The sequence below is a fragment of the Equus przewalskii genome, chromosome 8 (genome assembly GCF_037783145.1).
Source record: "Equus przewalskii isolate Varuska chromosome 8, EquPr2, whole genome shotgun sequence".
Lineage (NCBI taxonomy): Eukaryota > Metazoa > Chordata > Mammalia > Perissodactyla > Equidae > Equus > Equus przewalskii.
In genome coordinates this window covers 83,999,337-84,016,248 of record NC_091838.1, presented here as the reverse complement: position 1 = coordinate 84,016,248, position 16,912 = coordinate 83,999,337, and the positions used below count along the sequence as shown (strand labels likewise).

The following is a 16,912-nucleotide window of genomic DNA, read 5'->3' as shown; positions in this document are numbered from 1 at the left end:
AAATAATAAATGCAGCCTCCAACCCTGATCCTTTCCAAACTGAACTCTCTTTGCTCTTTCTTCAGCTTTTAAAATTCATGTTTCATAAAACAACAAACCTGCTTTTACTGCTTTTTACTGGTTTTTCTACATTAGGTGTCCCCTGCTGGCATCCTCTGGGAGAAGGGGAGTCACTGGTCTCAGTCCCTTGACCCAGCATCATCCCAGTGTGATGGGTATTATTACAGCTTCATTACCACAGGTTCCAGCAGAGAACAAGGTGTCCTAGGATTATATTTGCTTTGTTGCACAACTTTTTGTTTTCCCTGGAGTTAATAATTGCTTTTCTTTTATTTGCTTAGTTTTCTATTCATTTCTCCTTAATTCATCCTTAGATTCTCTTGCAGGAGTGTGAACTTCTTCTCAATACTTGAGATTTGTTGTACAATTGACTGCTCAATCTTTTCCTGGAGCCCCCACCATGCCAGCCGTCTGCCCCAGGCTGTTCTTGGGCCTGTGGCCCAGCTGTTAGTGTGAATTACTCCTTCAGCGGCATCCTGGAGCACCTCCTTTCTCTTGTCTCTGGACCCCACACTTTCCTCTTCCTCATTCGCCCTCTATTCAAGGAGGAGCAACCTCCAAGTTTCCTGAGAGAGGGTGCATGGGGAGTTATGGAGTCTTTGCCTGTTTGTTCTTACTCTACTCTCAGGTCTGTTTGTTAGCATAACTAGGTACAAAAGTTTTCTTAGGTTGGAAATTATTTCTTCCCAGGATTTTGAGGGTATCATGTCACCTTCTAGTCACAAGAACTCCCATGCCTTTCTAAATTCTGGCCGTTTGTCTGTGATCTCTCTCTCTCTGCATCTCTTTGCACCATGCCTTTCTAAATTCTGGCCTTTGTCTGTGATTTCTCTCTCTCTCTCTGCATCTCCTCTTTGCACCCATGCCTTTCTAAATTCTGGCCTTTGTCTGTGATCTCTCTCTCTCTGCATCTCCTCTTTGCACCATGCCTTTCTAGATTCTGGCCTTTGTCTGTGATCTCTCTCTCTCTGCTTCTCCTCTTTGCACCATGCCTTTCTAAATTCTGGCCTTTGTCTGTGATCTCTCTCTCTCTGCATCTTCTCTTTGCACCATGCCTTTCTAAATTCTGGCCTTTGTCTGTGATCTCTCTCTCTGCTTCTCCTCTTTGCACCCATGCCTTTCTAAATTCTGGCCTTTGTCTGTGATCTCTCTCTCTGCTTCTCCTCTTTGCACCCGTGATCTCTCTCTCTCTCTGCTTCTCCTCTTTGCACCCGTGATCTCTCTCTCTCTGCTTCTCCTCTTTGCACCATGCCTTTCTAAATTCTGGCCTTTGTCTGTGATCTCTCTCTCTCTGCATCTTCTCTTTGCACCAGGCCTTTCTAAATTCTGGCCTTTGTCTGTGATCTCTCTCTCTGCTTCTCCTCTTTGCACCATGCCTTTCTAGATTCTGGCCTTTGTCTGTGATCTCTCTCTCTCTGCTTCTCCTCTTTGCACCATGCCTTTCTAGATTCTGGCCCTTGTCTGTGATCTCTCTCTCTGCTTCTCCTCTTTGCACCATGCCTTTCTAAATTCTGGCCTTTGTCTGTGATCTCTCTCTCTGCTTCTCCTCTTTGCACCCGTGATCTCTCTCTCTCTGCTTCTCCTCTTTGCACCATGCCTTTCTAAATTCTGCCCTTTGTCTGTGATCTCTCTCTCTCTGCTTCTCCTCTTTGCACCATGCCTTGGAAATTCCCGGCGACGTGTCCTGACGTAGACCTTCTCGTTCATCTACTGTCCAGAGATCCAGCCTCTTCAGTTCTAGGAAATCTTCTTTGTGTTTGTTGATGTCTTCCCTCTGCTTATTTCCTGGAACACTTACTATTTAGATGTTGGATTTATCTCTTGAGAGGTGCAATATACGGTGGTTAAAGGCATTCTGCTGCCTCCTGCTGTGTGACATTGGTCTGTGCCTCTGCTCCCTCATCTGTAAAAGTGGGGATAACAACAGCACCCCTTCCATGGGGTTGTTGCAAGGACTGCATGAGTTCATGAGTTTAAAGCAATGAGAATAGTGCCCAGCACACAAGCACTCTGAATGCCATGTTATACATCAAGTTGAATTTCCTAGGGGAAGCTGCCACCAGAGGGTGGTGCTTGTGTCCCCTCTCCCTGGCGGTGGTGGCAGGGCCCCAGCCCACCCACCCCTTCATCCATCCCCCTCTATGACAGAGGCCTCTGAAGTGCCAGGCCAGTTCTGAGCACGGGAGAGTTCTGACCAGTGTGATTATGACTACATTTTCTGTTTTCTAGCTGTCTGGTTTTGATGTTATACATTCTGGAAGATTTCAACTCTGTCTTTCAACCCTTCTATTGAACTGTTCATTTTCCTCTCATATTTTTCATTTATAAGTGCTATTTTTCATTTGCTGAACGTTCTTTCTTTATAGCCTTCTGTTTTCATTTTTGGAGGCAACATCTCTAACATCTCTGAGGATACGGTTTTAGCTTTCTTTCCTTCTTCTGCTTGCTTTACTGTCTCTGTTCCTTCTGAGGCCCTTTTCCTTTTTTGTTTCTTCCTCTTCCTCAGGTGTCTGGGGATGTTAGGCTGCCCACTTGCATTTAAAAGTGAGATGATCAGGGCTGGCCCGGTGGTGCAGTGGTTAAGTGTTCACATTCCGCTTCAGCAGCCCAGGGTTCACCGGTTTGGATCCCGGGTGCGGACATCGCACTGTGTGGCAAGCCACACTGTGGCAGGCATCCCACATATAAAGTAGAGGAAGATGAGCACGGATTTTAGCTCAGGGCCAGTCTTCCTCAGCAAAAAGAGAATTGGCAGATGTTAGCTCAGGGCTAATCTTCCTCGGGGGAAAAAAAAAAGTAAAAGTGAGATGATTTTAGTGGTGGGGCTTACTGCTTGACCAACCTTGAGGTCAGGGATCTAGCCAGGCCATGGCCCTGAGCACCTGTCATCTGCCAGTCTCTTCTTTTGAGCTCGGAGCTGCTGCAGAGAGGAGCTCTCCTCTCTAAGGATTGTGGGTGGCACATTAGGGGCCAGACTCAGAGCCAGAGGTGGAGGTGGGGAAAGGGGCAGGAATTTCACTGACTCCCCCACTTTCAGAACAGGACCCTGCACCTACGGCCAGCCCTCAGAGCTTCTCGCCCTCAGAGCTTCTCGGCTGGAGCTGACCTCCCAGGCACTGCCGGTCGGAATAGAGGTCTGCCATCTCCTCCTTTTTCCAGCCGCACTTTCACGCACTATCCCTCCGACACTGACCTCCAGTCCACTAAAGCAGCTCCCACTGTCCACCTTCCTCCCGCTCCACGATACTCCATCTCTTTCTCTTCATGGAGTTTCCCCTTTCTGAAGTCCTTTCTCTACCATCTAGAGGGGAGGCAGAGGAGAAAAACATTCCGCCACGTTTCACTGGAGACGTTGTACATGTCATTTTCAGCTCTCCCGGGTTAAGCAGACCTGCCTGGCTGGGGAGGGCAGCTCGCGGCCTCAGGCCGGCTGGAGGGGGGCCGACCACCTGAGGACCTGCGCCGTGCGCCGTCTTCACCGAGTTAGGGTCTTGGGACAGGGCGGCTCGACGCCGCGGATGCACGCTGGCGGTCTCGGAAAACCGTCCAGGGGCGCAGGGGAGCCCGGGTGCGCACCCTTCCCAGCGCACTGGCTCACAGGCCCGTGTCTTGGGCGGCAGTGCTACCGACTGTAGGTGGCAATCCACGATGCCATCGGGTTCAGGACGCGCGGCAGTTTTGGGAACCACTAGGAAGGAGAAAACGCTGCCCACTAAACGAGGACACACCATCCTCTGGGACGCGCATCGGGCCTCGGAGACGTTCCGACGCAGGGAAGACGCATCTCGAAATCGGGCTGAAATACGGCGATGCTTCGTCACCCCTCTCAACGCGGCCGTCGGGCGGCGGGACGCCTGCAGCCCCGGGGCCTGGCCGTCCTCTGCCTGCCTCCGGGCGGAGCGCGGCGACGCCGCCTGTTTGCCCGTGAAGGAGGCAGAAACGGAGCAGCGGCCAGGTCGGGCAGGGGGGCGAAGCGATGGGCTGGCGGGAGACACGGAGGCCGGGCCGCTGGAGAGCGAGGCCCGGACCACGACGCGCGCCCCCGACGGACGCGCCCCCAGCACCGCCCCGCCCGCTCATGGCCCCGCCCCTGGGCCCGCCCCTTCCGCCCGGCCCTCTCGGGGCGTTAACTGCCCGTTCCCGCACCGGAAGCGCGTTCCTCTCTCCTTCCACGTCGCTGGCAAAAGGGCCTTTTATCGCGAGAGTTCCGTCTCTCTCCCGGCGCCTTCGCTCCTGCCCAGATCGCGCGAGACCGCGGAGGGAGCAGGAGTGTGTGGCGCGCTCAGCGGCCGCGACGGGCGCAAGATGGCGACGGCGACCATAGCTCTCGTAAGTGTCTCTCCCGTGACCGCGGCCTGCCGCTAAGCTGGCGGGAGCAGGTCGTCGGCCCGGCCAGGGCGCTGAGGGCTCCCCGAGGGCGCGGCGGTCCCTCCCGGGCCCCGCGCGGGCCCCCGCAGCCCTTAGTTGCGCGAGGCGGGGGCGGGGCGGGCGCGAGGCGGGGGCAGGCCCGAGACCGCAGCTTCCGGTCCGCAGGCTGCAGCTTCCGGCGGCGGGCGCGGGCGGGCCGCGCGGGGGGCGTGCGGGGCCGCCGGCCAGGCCTCGGCGAGCAGCCTCGGGGCGGAGCCAGGCGTCGTCGTCCCCGTGTGCCGACCGGGTGCGCCTGTATCCCCGGCTTGAAGGCGGGGCTCCTGGGAGCGATGGCGTCCCTCCTCCTGCCTGTATGAAGGGGGCCGTCGGGCGTGCGGGGACCCGTAGGAAGGGATCCGGGCCCGGTGAGGAGGGTGGCCTGCTCTGTTCAGGGGCCTGGCGGGCACCGGAGCCCAGCTCCTACCCAGGGTGCTGTATACGGGGTGCCCGAGGAGCCGTGCTCGGGGTGATAGGGGCACTCGGAGGAGAGAAAGAACCCCTTTCTGTCCCGCTCTGTGCTCACTTCCCTTTCGGCCCCGTGAACTGGTTAGCATAGGTGTAGAATCTCTACCCACACAGCATCTCCGTGATGAAGTCTCCCTTGACTTTCCCTCCTCCTCATTTGGCGTAGTCAATGATTCCCATCCTGGACCTTTCACAGAGGCACTTGGTCCCTTTATTTACCTGCCACCCTCCCCGCAGCCCCTGCCCGGTGTGACGTGGTGCGGTTTGCTTGAAAAGGCAGCTTTTGCCGGCGGCTGGAGGCTGGATTGTTAGGGGAGACATCTGAGGGACCGGGAGTGTGCTTAGATTGCCTTGGCCAGGCTCTCAGCTGGGTGCTGACGCCCAGTGAGGAGGCTAGACTTGTCTCACTGGGGCAGAAGCTGACTCTCAGGGGGAGAGAGGCCCCAGCTTGTGAGGAGGGGCCCAGTGTGTGATTCTCAGTCTGGCTAACTTCACTCTCCTCTTTCCACCATGTCCTGCTTCCGGTTGAAGCCACAGGAACAAATGATCTTTGTGAGAGGGAAGTTAGAAAAGCGGTGAGGGTTGAGGACTTGGTGACTGTCTCGGGCAGCAGTCAGACTTGGATGGTTAGGAAGAGGGCGGCTTGGAGGCAAGGACCACGACTCCTGGGAAGGTGGAGAAGGTGTAGGAGAGGCCGGTGAGAGTAGATGCCTCCTCTCTCCAAGTATCTGCAGAACAGTGGACCACCAAGCCCTGGCCTCGGTGGGCCCTGGTGGCTGGAGCCGGCAGCACCTGTGCTCGTGGGGACTGAGGAGTGAATCTGGGGCTCAGCTCTGCTGTGGCACAGTGCTAGACACAGGTGTTATCGTAGTAGAGGTGGACGTGGGCGATAAGTCTGGAACCTGTATATGTAGGTATATGTAAACTGTAAAGGCCCAGGCTTACTGCGTAAGACTCTGGCAGGTGAGATCCAGCTTGTTGTCTAACACATTCCATTCCTGAACTTTTGAATGGACAGGTTTCTAGAAGGGCAGCCTGTTTCCCTCCTGTCCTTGTTGGACACAGTGAGAGCCTGTGCTCTCGGGCTGTGCATGCTGAGCAACACTGGTTGCTGTCCTAAGCTGTGGCTTCAGCTCTTGTGGGAGGGAGGATAGAGTGGCATTGGACTTGGTCTGACAGGGATCTGGTGGGGAAGGATGCAGTAAGATGGTGAAGTGTCTCTTCACTGGGGTATGCCTTCTACCTGGTGCTGCAGAAACAGCTCGCAGCCCCTTCTCAACAGGGGTCTGGTCCCTTGGCTGCATTATGTCTCTTCAGCTCACTGTTCCATTCTTTCCCTTCCTCTGGTAGCTGGGCTTACTCCTCTTGGGGCTGTCATCCTTGGGTTCTGTCGGGCAGGAGCATTGGGACCGTCCCCTCTCTCCTTGAGCTCAGTTGCCTTCTCCCTCTGTAGGTCTGGCCTGCATGTCACCTCTCAGGGAGACCTTCCCTGGCTGCCATGGCCGAGTATGCCTCATAGTCACTGTGTTCGCACCCTGAGCTTGATTGTTCTCTTGGTGTTCATTAACTACAGAAGTCATCTTATGTAGGTGTTGGTTGGCACTTTTCTTGTTTTGTTCTTGCTGCATCTGCAGTGCCCAGCATGGAGCCTGGCTTTGCGGTAGACAGCATGGCACCCTGTGAAGGGGACTGAGCAGATGGAAGGCGGTATCCTGCAGCAGCCCCACTGGGGGATTTGTCGCTGGATGTTATAACAATACTAGTAAATGCTAAAACCTATGGCTTGCTTGCCCTGCTCAGGGATTGCCTTAAGTACCTTACGGGGAGTGACTGGATCTTCACACCAGTTCAGCAGACTGAAGCCTAGAGATGTTAAGCAATTACTTAACATCTACTTTTCTTATGGAAATAATCCTCCTTGCTCTGAGCTGTTGACCAGGACCGGTGCTGGAGTTTGGGTTCCAGAATCTTGGGGCTGCAGCTGCACTGCCCCCCAGAGGGGGTTTCTCACTCCTCAGGGCACTGCTGCCTGGTGCTGGGGGGCTTTGTGTCCACACAGCCTGCCGCTTTCATTGCCAGGGCATGACAGCATGGGACTAGCTGTGATGATCCATCAGTTTCTTGCAAGCATTTGCTTAGAACAGAACCCTAGGCTCAGTGGGACTGGGAACTTCGGTTCTGCTGTGGATGGGGTAGGATGTCCTGTGTAGAGTCCCTTGGTGGACTGTTCCCAGGAAGTCTCTTCTGAGCTGTGTTCTCTCAGCCCTGTCCTGGTTCCTATGTTGGCTGTTACAATAATTCGGGAGAGCAGGAAGTTGTTTATAAATGTGCCCTAAAGTTGGCCCTGTTCACAGGGGTCTGGGGGCTGGATTGCTTCCCTGGACCTGAAGTGACCTCTTGCTATGGGCCTTGTGAGGCAGCCTCTGCTCTGAGTGTGCTCTGGGAGCAACTAGGGGACTTGAGGCAAAGCCAGACTGATCCAGCCCCCAGAGTCCATGCACCCACTGGGCGGGATCCCCCTTTTGGCTCTCTTTGAGGTACCAATTCTAAGGAGCAGTGGTTCTGTGTTCAGAGCTGGTCCAAGCAGGGCACAGAGCTGGGTCTGCCACAGCTTTTATGCCCGCAGGCCACGTCTCATGCAGCCAGTCTTGTGCTGCTGTCCCTCCTTTGAGGCTGGAGTGCCTGAGACACTCTGGCCCAGTCAGCCCAGCCTCTGGCTTTGTGCACAGGGCTCCCAGGGTGGGCATGGCCGCACCTGGTGTTCCTAATGTCTGTGGTTCTCGTCCTTGAGCTGGGAGCAGGCTCAGTGTGTTCTGCTGTGTTTGCACTGGTGGCCTCTTAGAAGGTAGAGTAGGTCTCAGGGCTTTTGCACCAAGGCACCCACCCCCACCATGTTGTCTACCTCCTGCCTTGGCCTGTCTTTGCCCCTGCCATCCTGCTATGCCAGGTCAGGAGCTGCTGCTTCCATTGGGCTGACCCTGCACGGCAGTGCTCCATAGCCCCTCTGGGTGGGGGTTAGGGGTGTAGCCAAGCTCTCAGCTGTCCTCTCTGAGGTTAGACAGCCCTGCACAGTTGACTGCTGGGGGAGAGGGGCTTGCACATGTAGACCACCTGCCTGGGCTGCCACTCAGAGGTGTGTTCAGGAGGGGCGTGGGGCCTGGGTTTGGCCAGAGCCTGTAGAAGGCACTGGGGTTGATGCTGAGCAGTGGACCGGCCCAGGCATGTGTGCAGGGTACTAGAGAGGTGCCCCTTGTCATCCTGTTCTGTTCCTCCCGGCCCAGCCTGCTGGCAGAAAAGGAACTGGTCTTTAGGATCTCAACTCTCTGGCCATAGGGAAGCTCTAAATCCAGGAGAGGATGCCTTTCCTTGGCTTGAGGCAGGAGCCTAGCTGGGTTTTCTGCTCTCTACCCTGTCCCTTTCTGAAGACTCGCTGCCAACTTGGGGCTGCCCCAGATTCTGCTCTGGTTTCTGGCAGGCCAGTCCCTTGTGTCAGGGTCCTGGGCAGGTGTGCTGGAGGAATGGGCAGGGTGGGGTGGGGTGGGTGGAGTGTCACGAATGTTCAGGGGCCAAGCTGGAGCTGGTCCCTTTTTGTGCCCCTGCCTGGCTTCCCTTGCTCATCTGTGGGGAGCTCAGCCTTTAGCTAGGAAAGATGAGAAATGGCCTGGGTGGGTGGGTCTTGTGACTGTCCGTTACAACATCTCCTTCCTGCCTGCAGCAGGTCAATGGCCAGCAAGGAGGGGGGTCCGAGCCGGCGGCGGCGGCGGCGGCGGCAGTGGTGGCAGCGGGAGACAAATGGAAACCTCCACAGGTACTGACCTTAAGCATCCTCGCCCTCAGGCCCGCCTGTCCGCCAGCCCGCCCGCCCGCCCGCCTGCCTGCTCATCCCTGGGCCCACAGAAACCTGACTGGGGGCGGGGCGGGAGGAGCCCCAGGGACTCTTTGCCTTTTGGACAGAGGCATCTGTGCTGCCCCCTCTCCACCCAGCCTTGGGCCTGGCTCCAGCCCCCTCATCCCTGCCTCTCCCCTTAGCAGCCGCCTCGCTTCTGTGGTGGGTCAAAGCCTCGTGTGTCTTCAGATGCCAGGCAGATGGTGACGATGGTCAGGTGGGGGCTGAACCTCAGTGGTTGCGAGCTCTTAGCCATCGGTGTTGTGCAGAAGGGCAGGCATGTGTTCTAGAATGTTCGGGATATTGTTCAGAGTTAGAAATACAGATTTTCATTTTAGATCTCTAAGTAAAGCAACAAAGCAGAACAATGTGCAGGTCAAAGCACAGGTCTGAGTGGAACTTGGGCCAGCTGCAGGGTCGGCCGATCTTGTCCTGCTCCCTTGCCTGGCCCTTGGCAGTGTCCTGCAGGAGGTGGAGCTGGGCCTTGTTGCTGGATGATAGGATCTTTGTGCTTCTCCATGGCAGCGCCTCCCTCCAGAGGGTTCCAGCAGGGGCTCAGCCACATGGCCTGGGGACCTGTTAGGGCTGGGCCGTGTCCATCCATCCCATCCCCGGCCCCGCCCCGCCCCGCACACTCATGGGAGGGCAAGAGTGTGCAGTCTGGAGCCTGGGAAGTTATGGGGGCTGAAATCGATGGCAGGGGACCCAGGGCCTCCCTCTAGGCAGTCCTCCTCTGCCCTGGCTGGCTGTGGAGCCAGGCCTTGGTTGGTGGGAGAAGGGCCTTTTGTTTACCAAGACAAAGAGGAGATTGAAAAGTTTCTAAGGGGCTGAAAGGGGATTGGCATTGATTACCATGGTGACAGTCTGCTCTAGAATCGCAGCCCCTGGCCTCTCTTCCACTAAGGAGAACTGGGCTTGGGGCCAGCTGAGAGGGAGGAGAGGACAAGCCTGAAAGGGGCCAGACTGGGTCGCTGGGGGAGGGGCCTCCAGGGCTTCCTGCCCTTTGACCCTGTGCTGGAAACCTAGTCATAATGGTGGTTCTTAGGGTTTGGGTCAGCTGACCCCTTCCTGCCTCCTTTGTACCTCTGTCCTTGCTCGTGACTCCTGTGCTCAGGACTTGGCTCCTTCTCTGCAATCCCTCCCAAGGCTGCGTGCTGGGGGCCCCTCTGGAGGAGCCAGCAGTGATCCCTCCTTCCAGTTGCTGGGTAGCCGTAGGCCCCTGAGCTGGCTGACAGGCAGATGTGCTCTAACCTGCAACACACATGCGCTCCTTAGTCTGGTGGCCGGGCTTCTCTTCTCCTCCTGCTTACACGGCTGCATTGTTCTTTACCCTGCAAACAGCTAAGAAATAGTTTTGACAGAAGGAATGTAAAGATAATCCTGGTAGCATCTGCTCTGGTCTGCAGTGGGCTGTGACTGCCTTCCCTCCCGTAAAGCATCTCCTGGTCCCTGTGCTCGCCTGGCTAGTGTGTTGGCAGGTGTCCACTTCTGTCCCCCTGTGACTGGTCTGCTCCTGGCTTCTCCCTGGGAGCTTCAGCTGAAGGCGGAGGTTGGCGAGGGAATGGAGCTCTCCTTAGGGCTGCTGTGGCCTGCTAGAGCAACTCTGGCTCTTGGTAGTGTGCACAGCGCTGGGATGGGGGATGGGGGTGGCACAGAGATATACTAGGAGGGAGGCCCGTTCCCATACTTGCTCTTTGAGTGGTCTCTGGAACTCCTCCTGAGCAGGGAAGCCAAGTCTGTGGCTGGGGCTGTGAGAGGCTGTGGGGACATGGGCATCAGCAATCTGGGAGTGAGGAGTCTCAGAACACCCGGAGGGCCCTGACCCCTCCCCTCATCTTGGAGGACAGCTGAGGCTGGCTCTCTTGCACCATGTAGGATGGAGGTTGCAGGGTCAGGCTTGCCACAAAGGCTGGGCCCCTCCTACTATTTGCTGCCTGTCTTGGTGGTTCCTAAGGAGGCCATTGTGGCCTGGGCCCCACAGCTCTCCAGGTTGGCCCAGGGTCTCCAAGGTACCTGCCTGCCTTGGTGTGTGTCCTACCCATGGGTCCTAGGAAAAGCAGGCCTGGGACAGGCACAGGGATGTCAGAAAGGCAGATTCGCATCCAGGTCAGGCAAGAGACAGTCTATGCTAGGATCTCTCTGTTCCTGGGAATTGGCTGGGCTGGAGACCATATGCAGTTGTCGGGGAGCCAGGTGGGGTGGGGTTCCTGAGGCCTTGTAAGGGAGGTCTTTGGCTTATTCTTAACCATTTTCCTCCCCACCTCCAGGGAACAGACTCCATCAAGATGGAGAATGGGCAGAGCACAGCCGCAAAGCTGGGGCTGCCTCCCCTGACGCCTGAGCAGCAAGAGGCCCTCCAGAAGGTGAGAGTGTACCTCCCGGGGCACTGCGGGCATGGGGTGCCAGTCGGGGCGGAGGAAGGCCCGTCTCCCGCAGGCTGGGCCCCCCCAGTGCTCCTCACCACCTTCTCTCGCAGGCCAAGAAGTACGCCATGGAGCAGAGCATCAAGAGCGTGCTGGTGAAGCAGACCATCGCACACCAGCAGCAGCAGCTCACCAACCTGCAGGTGAGCCGCCTGGGCCCTACCCTCCGGCCGCGGTGCTGGCTCTGCTGGAGGCTGCCCCACCCAGCCTGGGCCGGGCGCCTCCACCGCCCCTCCCCGCCACCTCCACCATCTCCTCTTCCTTCTCTTCCTCCTCCTGTGCCTGCGGCCGTCCCCACAAGGTGTTGTGGTTCTCAGTTTCTCAAGGACTCCTGCTAGGGATGCCCGAGTTCCTCCCTGAGGCACGAGTGGCCCAGCCTTACCCACCTGTTGAGTGCCCATGGCCCCTCCCCGCCCCTTCTCTGTAGCCCTGCCCCACTCCCCAAGTCAGCTCCTCTTCTTGGACTTCAAACTCTTGCCTCAGGTCACCCCTGGGTCCTTGTCTTCCCAAACTGCACAGCTGATGGTGCAGCATGTAGCAACCGACCTTCCTGCCCCTGTGGCCTCCGATAAGAGCTCTCACGCCCCCACTCCTGCAGTGAGTCCAGACCACCTGGGCTGGGGCCCAGGACTGAGAGGACAGGCTGGGGATGCCTCTATGGGGCCCTGCTCTGGACCTCTGGCTGGAGGCTGCAGTGGCTTTGGGAAAGAGGTCAGAGTGAGGCCGACAGGTGCCTGGGCCTCGAGCCCCACCCCCTGCCCAGCCCTCAGACATTCATGCTGCCAGGAGATACCCTGGCTCTTCACCATGCCTCCTCCCCCTCCCCTCCCCTTCCCTTCCTTCTGCCCCGCCAGCCAGGCTGCGGGGCAGGGCACCTGGGGCTCTGATGCCCCCCTGGGCAGGTGCCGGCGGCCGGCCAATTGGCCGGCAGTGTGGGAAGGCAGGCGGGCCTCCCTGGCAGGGCGAGGTGTGACGAGAGCGGGAGACTGCTCGGCTCCAACAGACTGAACTCTGTCTTTACTGTCTTTCAGATGGCAGCAGTGACAATGGGCTTTGGAGATCCTCTCTCACCTTTGCAATCGGTCAATAGAAATGCTCACTTCTTCCGGGGCTCATGTCCTTAGTCAGGGCTAGAGGGGGGCAGTGCAGCCCGCGTGCTGGGGACCTTGCTCCCCTGGCCGGCCCTGCCCGCCAGCTCGGGACAAGTGCAGCAGAGCGCCAGGCGTGGCGGGGCCAGTGGTGTGGGCGGGCACCCACCCCGGGCCCACCCCTGGGGAGGCCTCCATCTGCTCTGAGGGCCCACCTTAGAACTAACCGGCCAGGTAACTGCGGAGGGCAGCCGGCCAGGAGGGTAGCTGCCCACGCCAGGCCCACCTGTACCCATGCCGCCTGCACGCACAGGGTGCACCGCCTGGGCCTCCAGCTCTGCCAGTCTCCAGGCTGCCTGGGCTCCTGGGTTGGGGTCAGGCCCCTGAGGAGAGAAGGGTCCTAACTCATGGCCCCATCAGACCCTGGAGGGTGGACGGATGGACGGGGTTGGGGGCTGGAGGGACCCGAGCGAGTGAGAGAGGGAAGGGCAAGGACTTGGGCCTTGGGCTTGCCTGTTATCGAGGGGTAGAGGCTCCACAGCCAGGGAGTGGGCAGTGGCCATGGCCAGAGCAGGCCAAAAAGGAGGCAGACGTGGAGGCTGTGGCCTTGGCTGCCATGGGCAGAGGAGTCTGGGAAGGAGACTCCCCTCTGTCCCCCAGAGGCAGGCTGAGGAGGCCAAGCCCCTCTGGGGAGTCTGAGGAGGAAACATGGCCCTTGCCGGAGGCCGTCCCTGGTTATGCTGCTCAGGGGAGACGTGGCCCTGTCCTCAATGCCAGACAGACCCTGTGTCCTCTCTGGGAATTGTCTGTCTGTGGGGAGACATCAGGGAGAGGGCTCTTGGCCCAGCTGCTGTTGGAGAGCCCATACTAAAGAGGAGCTGTGCTCCTATCTTGGGGAACTTTGATCTGAGGGGCAGTTGGTTTTGCGCCTGGGGCGAGAGGGGACATGGTTCCAACTTTGGGGGTCTTTGGTCTCAGCATGGAGCCTGAGGCCTATTTGTCAGGAGCCCGGTTTGAGGAGGGGAGTCCTAGTTTGGGGGAGATGTGGACCTCTTTTTTGGGCCCCTGTGTAAGGGAGGGGGAAGCCTGGTCTGTGCTAGGCCAGCTGGTGTCTAAAGAAGGAAGCTGGCCTCTAGTTGTGGGGATATTTGTGGGGGTGAGGGGACCCCTGCTTGTGGAGGGGCTGAAGCCAGGACCACATCTTCTTTGCCTGCCCTGAGCCTGTGTTCTCCTCCTAGGGGCTGGGCTCTTCCTGGTGGCCCACCACATGTGGCTCTGGGAAACCCCCTGCCTGCCATGTCATGTGTGAGGTGGCAGGGGTGGGAACCTCATCCCTGAGGGCTTGGGGCAATCCCTTGGCACAGTGGCTGAGCTCCCCCCATTGCGGGGGCAGTATCTACCAACCAGGGTTCTGGGCCTGCCTAGCTTGTCACTCCTGGCTCCATGGAGCCCTGGGGCTTCTCCTTTAGGCTCTGCCACCTCCTGATGCTCCACAGGTCCAGGCCCTCTGGGCTGTGGATGTTGGCTCCAAGCAGCCCTTTTTTGTGAAGGGTTCAAGGCATTAGGGGGCTTGCAGAGCGCTGAGCCCCTGCCTGAGTCAGCCCAGCATGAGGAGCTGCTCTTCATTCTCTCTCCAGGGAGCCCCCATCTGGGCTTTTGACCTCCTCCCCTGGGGTCTCTTCTGGGCAGTAGCTGCCCTGTCTTCTGTCCCCCTCTCTTGCCTCCACACCAGTGGGTCCCTCCAGCTCGGATGGCTCCCCCTTCCCTCTTCTGTCAGAGCACTTGGCCAGGACCCTGGGAGGGTCTCCCAGCCCAGCTCAGGGTTCCTGGCCCCTAGACTAGAGGGTGGGCTGAGTGGGAGGGCGCACAGCCCTGCCTCCCGACCACCTGTCAGATTTGCTGCCAGTCTTCCTGGGACCTGGGCAGGCTGGGGTGCATCTGTGTCTTGCCTTTGGGCCTGGCCTGCCTTCCTGGGGGTAGAGTCGTGCTGACCCCCACCACCCTGACCGTAGGGGCTGAGCCTGCACCGCGCTGCCGGGTGGGGAGAGCCCTCCCCACAGCAGAGCTGGGTGGGCGGGCCAGGAGGGGAGTGGGCTGCCCAGCCTTCTGCCATCCTCTCACAAGCCAGTGGTGCTCTCTCCCCTTTTGTCCTGCTCCAGATGGCAGCTCAGCGGCAGAGGGCGCTGGCCATAATGTGCCGGGTCTACGTAGGCTCCATCTACTATGAGCTGGGGGAGGACACCATTCGCCAGGCCTTTGCCCCCTTTGGACCCATCAAGAGCATTGACATGTCCTGGGACTCTGTCACCATGAAGCACAAGGTGAGATTTGGTCTGCCCTGCCCGACCCCACCCCGGGCTCTCCTGGCCTAACAGCATGTCCCCGTGTCCAGGGCTTTGCCTTTGTGGAGTACGAGGTCCCAGAAGCTGCACAGCTGGCCTTGGAGCAGATGAACTCGGTGATGCTAGGAGGCAGGAACATCAAGGTGAGGGCAGGGAGGTGGGCCTCGCGGCCAGTGTACATCGTGCCTTATGTTTGGTCACCCAGGAAAAGCAGAGCAGCTCCCCCAGAAGGCTGAAGTCCCAGGCCTGGGCTGACTGGGGACTCTTCATCCCCTGCCTCTCCCCAGGTGGGCAGACCCAGCAACATAGGGCAGGCCCAGCCCATCATAGACCAGCTGGCTGAGGAAGCACGAGCCTTCAACCGCATCTATGTGGCTTCCGTGCACCAGGACCTCTCGGATGATGACATCAAGAGCGTGTTTGAGGCCTTTGGCAAGATCAAATCTTGCACGCTGGCCCGGGACCCCACGACTGGCAAACACAAGGGCTATGGCTTCATTGGTGAGTTTGGGGAGGCGGGGCAGGGGTGAGGCCAGGGCCCACTCACACTGTGGCTGTCCCTCACTGCTGCTCCTGCCCTGCAGAATATGAGAAGGCCCAGTCGTCCCAGGATGCCGTGTCTTCCATGAACCTCTTTGACCTGGGTGGCCAGTACTTGCGGGTGGGCAAGGCTGTCACACCCCCCATGCCCCTGCTTACGCCTGCCACACCTGGAGGCCTCCCACCTGCTGCTGCTGTGGCTGCAGCTGCAGCTACAGCCAAGATTACAGCTCAGGTGAGGACTGTTGTGTGACAGTGTCTGGTATAGTTGTGTCCCCAATCCTTTGGGGACTGACTTTTCGGGTGGTATTGAATGGAAGCAGCCAAACCAAGGACTGAGCATAGTGGCCTTTTGGGTTGCAGGAAGCAGTGGCTGGAGCAGCGGTACTGGGTACCCTGGCCACGCCTGGATTGGTGTCTCCTGCACTGACTCTAGCCCAGCCCCTGGGGGCTTTACCCCAGGCTGTCATGGCTGCCCAGGCCCCAGGAGTCATCACAGGTGAGCCTGGGTCGGTCAAGTGTTCGCGCCTTCCCCTGCCCCTCTTTTCAGGGCTCAATGCCTTTGGCTGTCCTCAGCTTTGTGGCCCGCGTGCTCCAGGCGTAGCCCTGTGTGCCCAGGGCAGGCCAGCCGTGGCTGAGTGGTGCTGTACTCCTTCTTAGGATGGTCAGGGGTGGGGGGACTGACTGCTGGACCTGGTGGGTTTGCTGCAGGTGTGACCCCAGCCCGGCCTCCTATTCCGGTCACCATCCCCTCTGTGGGAGTGGTGAACCCCATCCTTGCCAGCCCTCCTACACTGGGTCTTCTGGAGCCTAAGAAGGAGAAGGAGGAGGAGGAGCTGTTTCCCGAGTCGGAGCGGCCAGAGATGCTGAGTGAGCAGGAGCACATGAGCATCTCGGGCAGCAGCGCCCGCCACATGGTGATGCAGAAGCTGCTCCGGAAGCAGGAGGTGGGCAGCCTGGGCCAGCAGGGTGGGTGGGGGCAGGGTGGTCCAGCTAGCTACAGCTCTCAGCTGTTGTGTGTCCCCCTCACACACACAGTCCACAGTGATGGTTCTGCGCAACATGGTGGACCCCAAGGACATCGACGACGACCTGGAAGGAGAGGTGACTGAGGAGTGTGGCAAGTTTGGTGCTGTCAACCGTGTCATCATCTACCAGGAGAAGCAGGGCGAGGAGGAGGATGCAGAGATCATCGTCAAGATTTTTGTGGAGTTTTCCATAGCCTCCGAGACTCACAAGGCCATCCAGGCCCTCAACGGGCGCTGGTTTGCTGGTCGAAAGGTGGTGGCTGAAGTATATGACCAGGAGCGTTTTGATAACAGTGACCTCTCCGCGTGACCTTTGCCCAATTCCCCGGACTTGCACTTGCTCCTTGTTTGCTCCGCGTTTTATAGTGATTGGTGGTGTCGTGGGCCCAGCCGCCCCGCGTGCGGATAAAGGCGCAGATGCTGCTGGCCCTGACCGTCCCTATCTGACAGTGGTCCTGTGCTTATTGGCTCCCGTGGGCGGGGGTGGGGAGCCGGGGGACAGGTGTGGGGACTCAGGTGTGAGAACAGAGGATGGGGAGGGAGGCTCAGTGGGGCCGGCGAGGTTATGTCTGCTTTGGCAGTGGAGGACCAGCCCGACCGGTGTGGGTGGCGGTGGTGTGTGAGGGTTCCCCACTGCCCCGAGCACAGGTAGTGCTGGGAGGGGCCTGGCCCA

The 16,912-nt window shown here is 58.6% G+C and overlaps 1 protein-coding gene across 14 annotated transcripts; it reads left to right on the top strand.

The window, feature by feature from the left end:
• Positions 1-341: 341 nt before the first annotated feature.
• PUF60 (poly(U) binding splicing factor 60) lies at positions 342-16,681 on the top strand. Of its 14 annotated transcripts, none has more exons than XM_070632227.1 (12): positions 4,188-4,389; positions 8,648-8,740; positions 11,086-11,181; positions 11,295-11,384; positions 12,273-12,323; positions 14,489-14,650; positions 14,722-14,814; positions 14,959-15,172; positions 15,256-15,446; positions 15,575-15,710; positions 15,923-16,158; positions 16,250-16,681. In XM_070632227.1, the coding sequence occupies exons 1-12, from the start codon at positions 4,366-4,368 to the stop codon at positions 16,547-16,549; spliced, it is 1,686 nt and encodes a 561-aa protein (XP_070488328.1). In that variant the 5' UTR covers positions 4,188-4,365; the 3' UTR covers positions 16,550-16,681. The 14 variants fall into 14 exon arrangements, with proteins under 14 accessions (XP_070488327.1, XP_008508315.2, XP_070488328.1 ...); XM_070632228.1 differs by having other exon boundaries at positions 4,277-4,389; positions 8,651-8,740; XM_070632238.1 differs by lacking the exon at positions 4,188-4,389 and adding an exon at positions 4,583-4,778.
• The last annotated feature ends 231 nt before the right edge of the window (positions 16,682-16,912 follow it).

Coding starts and splice junctions, on each gene's coding strand:
- PUF60 (XM_070632226.1), top strand. CDS start 3,709: ATGCCATCGGGTTCAGGACGCGCGGCAGTTTTGGGAACCACTAGGAAG. Junction 15,173..15,255: donor CAAGGGCTATGGCTTCATTG/GTGAGTTTGGGG, acceptor CCTGCCCTGCAG/AATATGAGAAGGCCCAGTCG. Junction 16,159..16,249: donor AGCTGCTCCGGAAGCAGGAG/GTGGGCAGCCTG, acceptor TCACACACACAG/TCCACAGTGATGGTTCTGCG.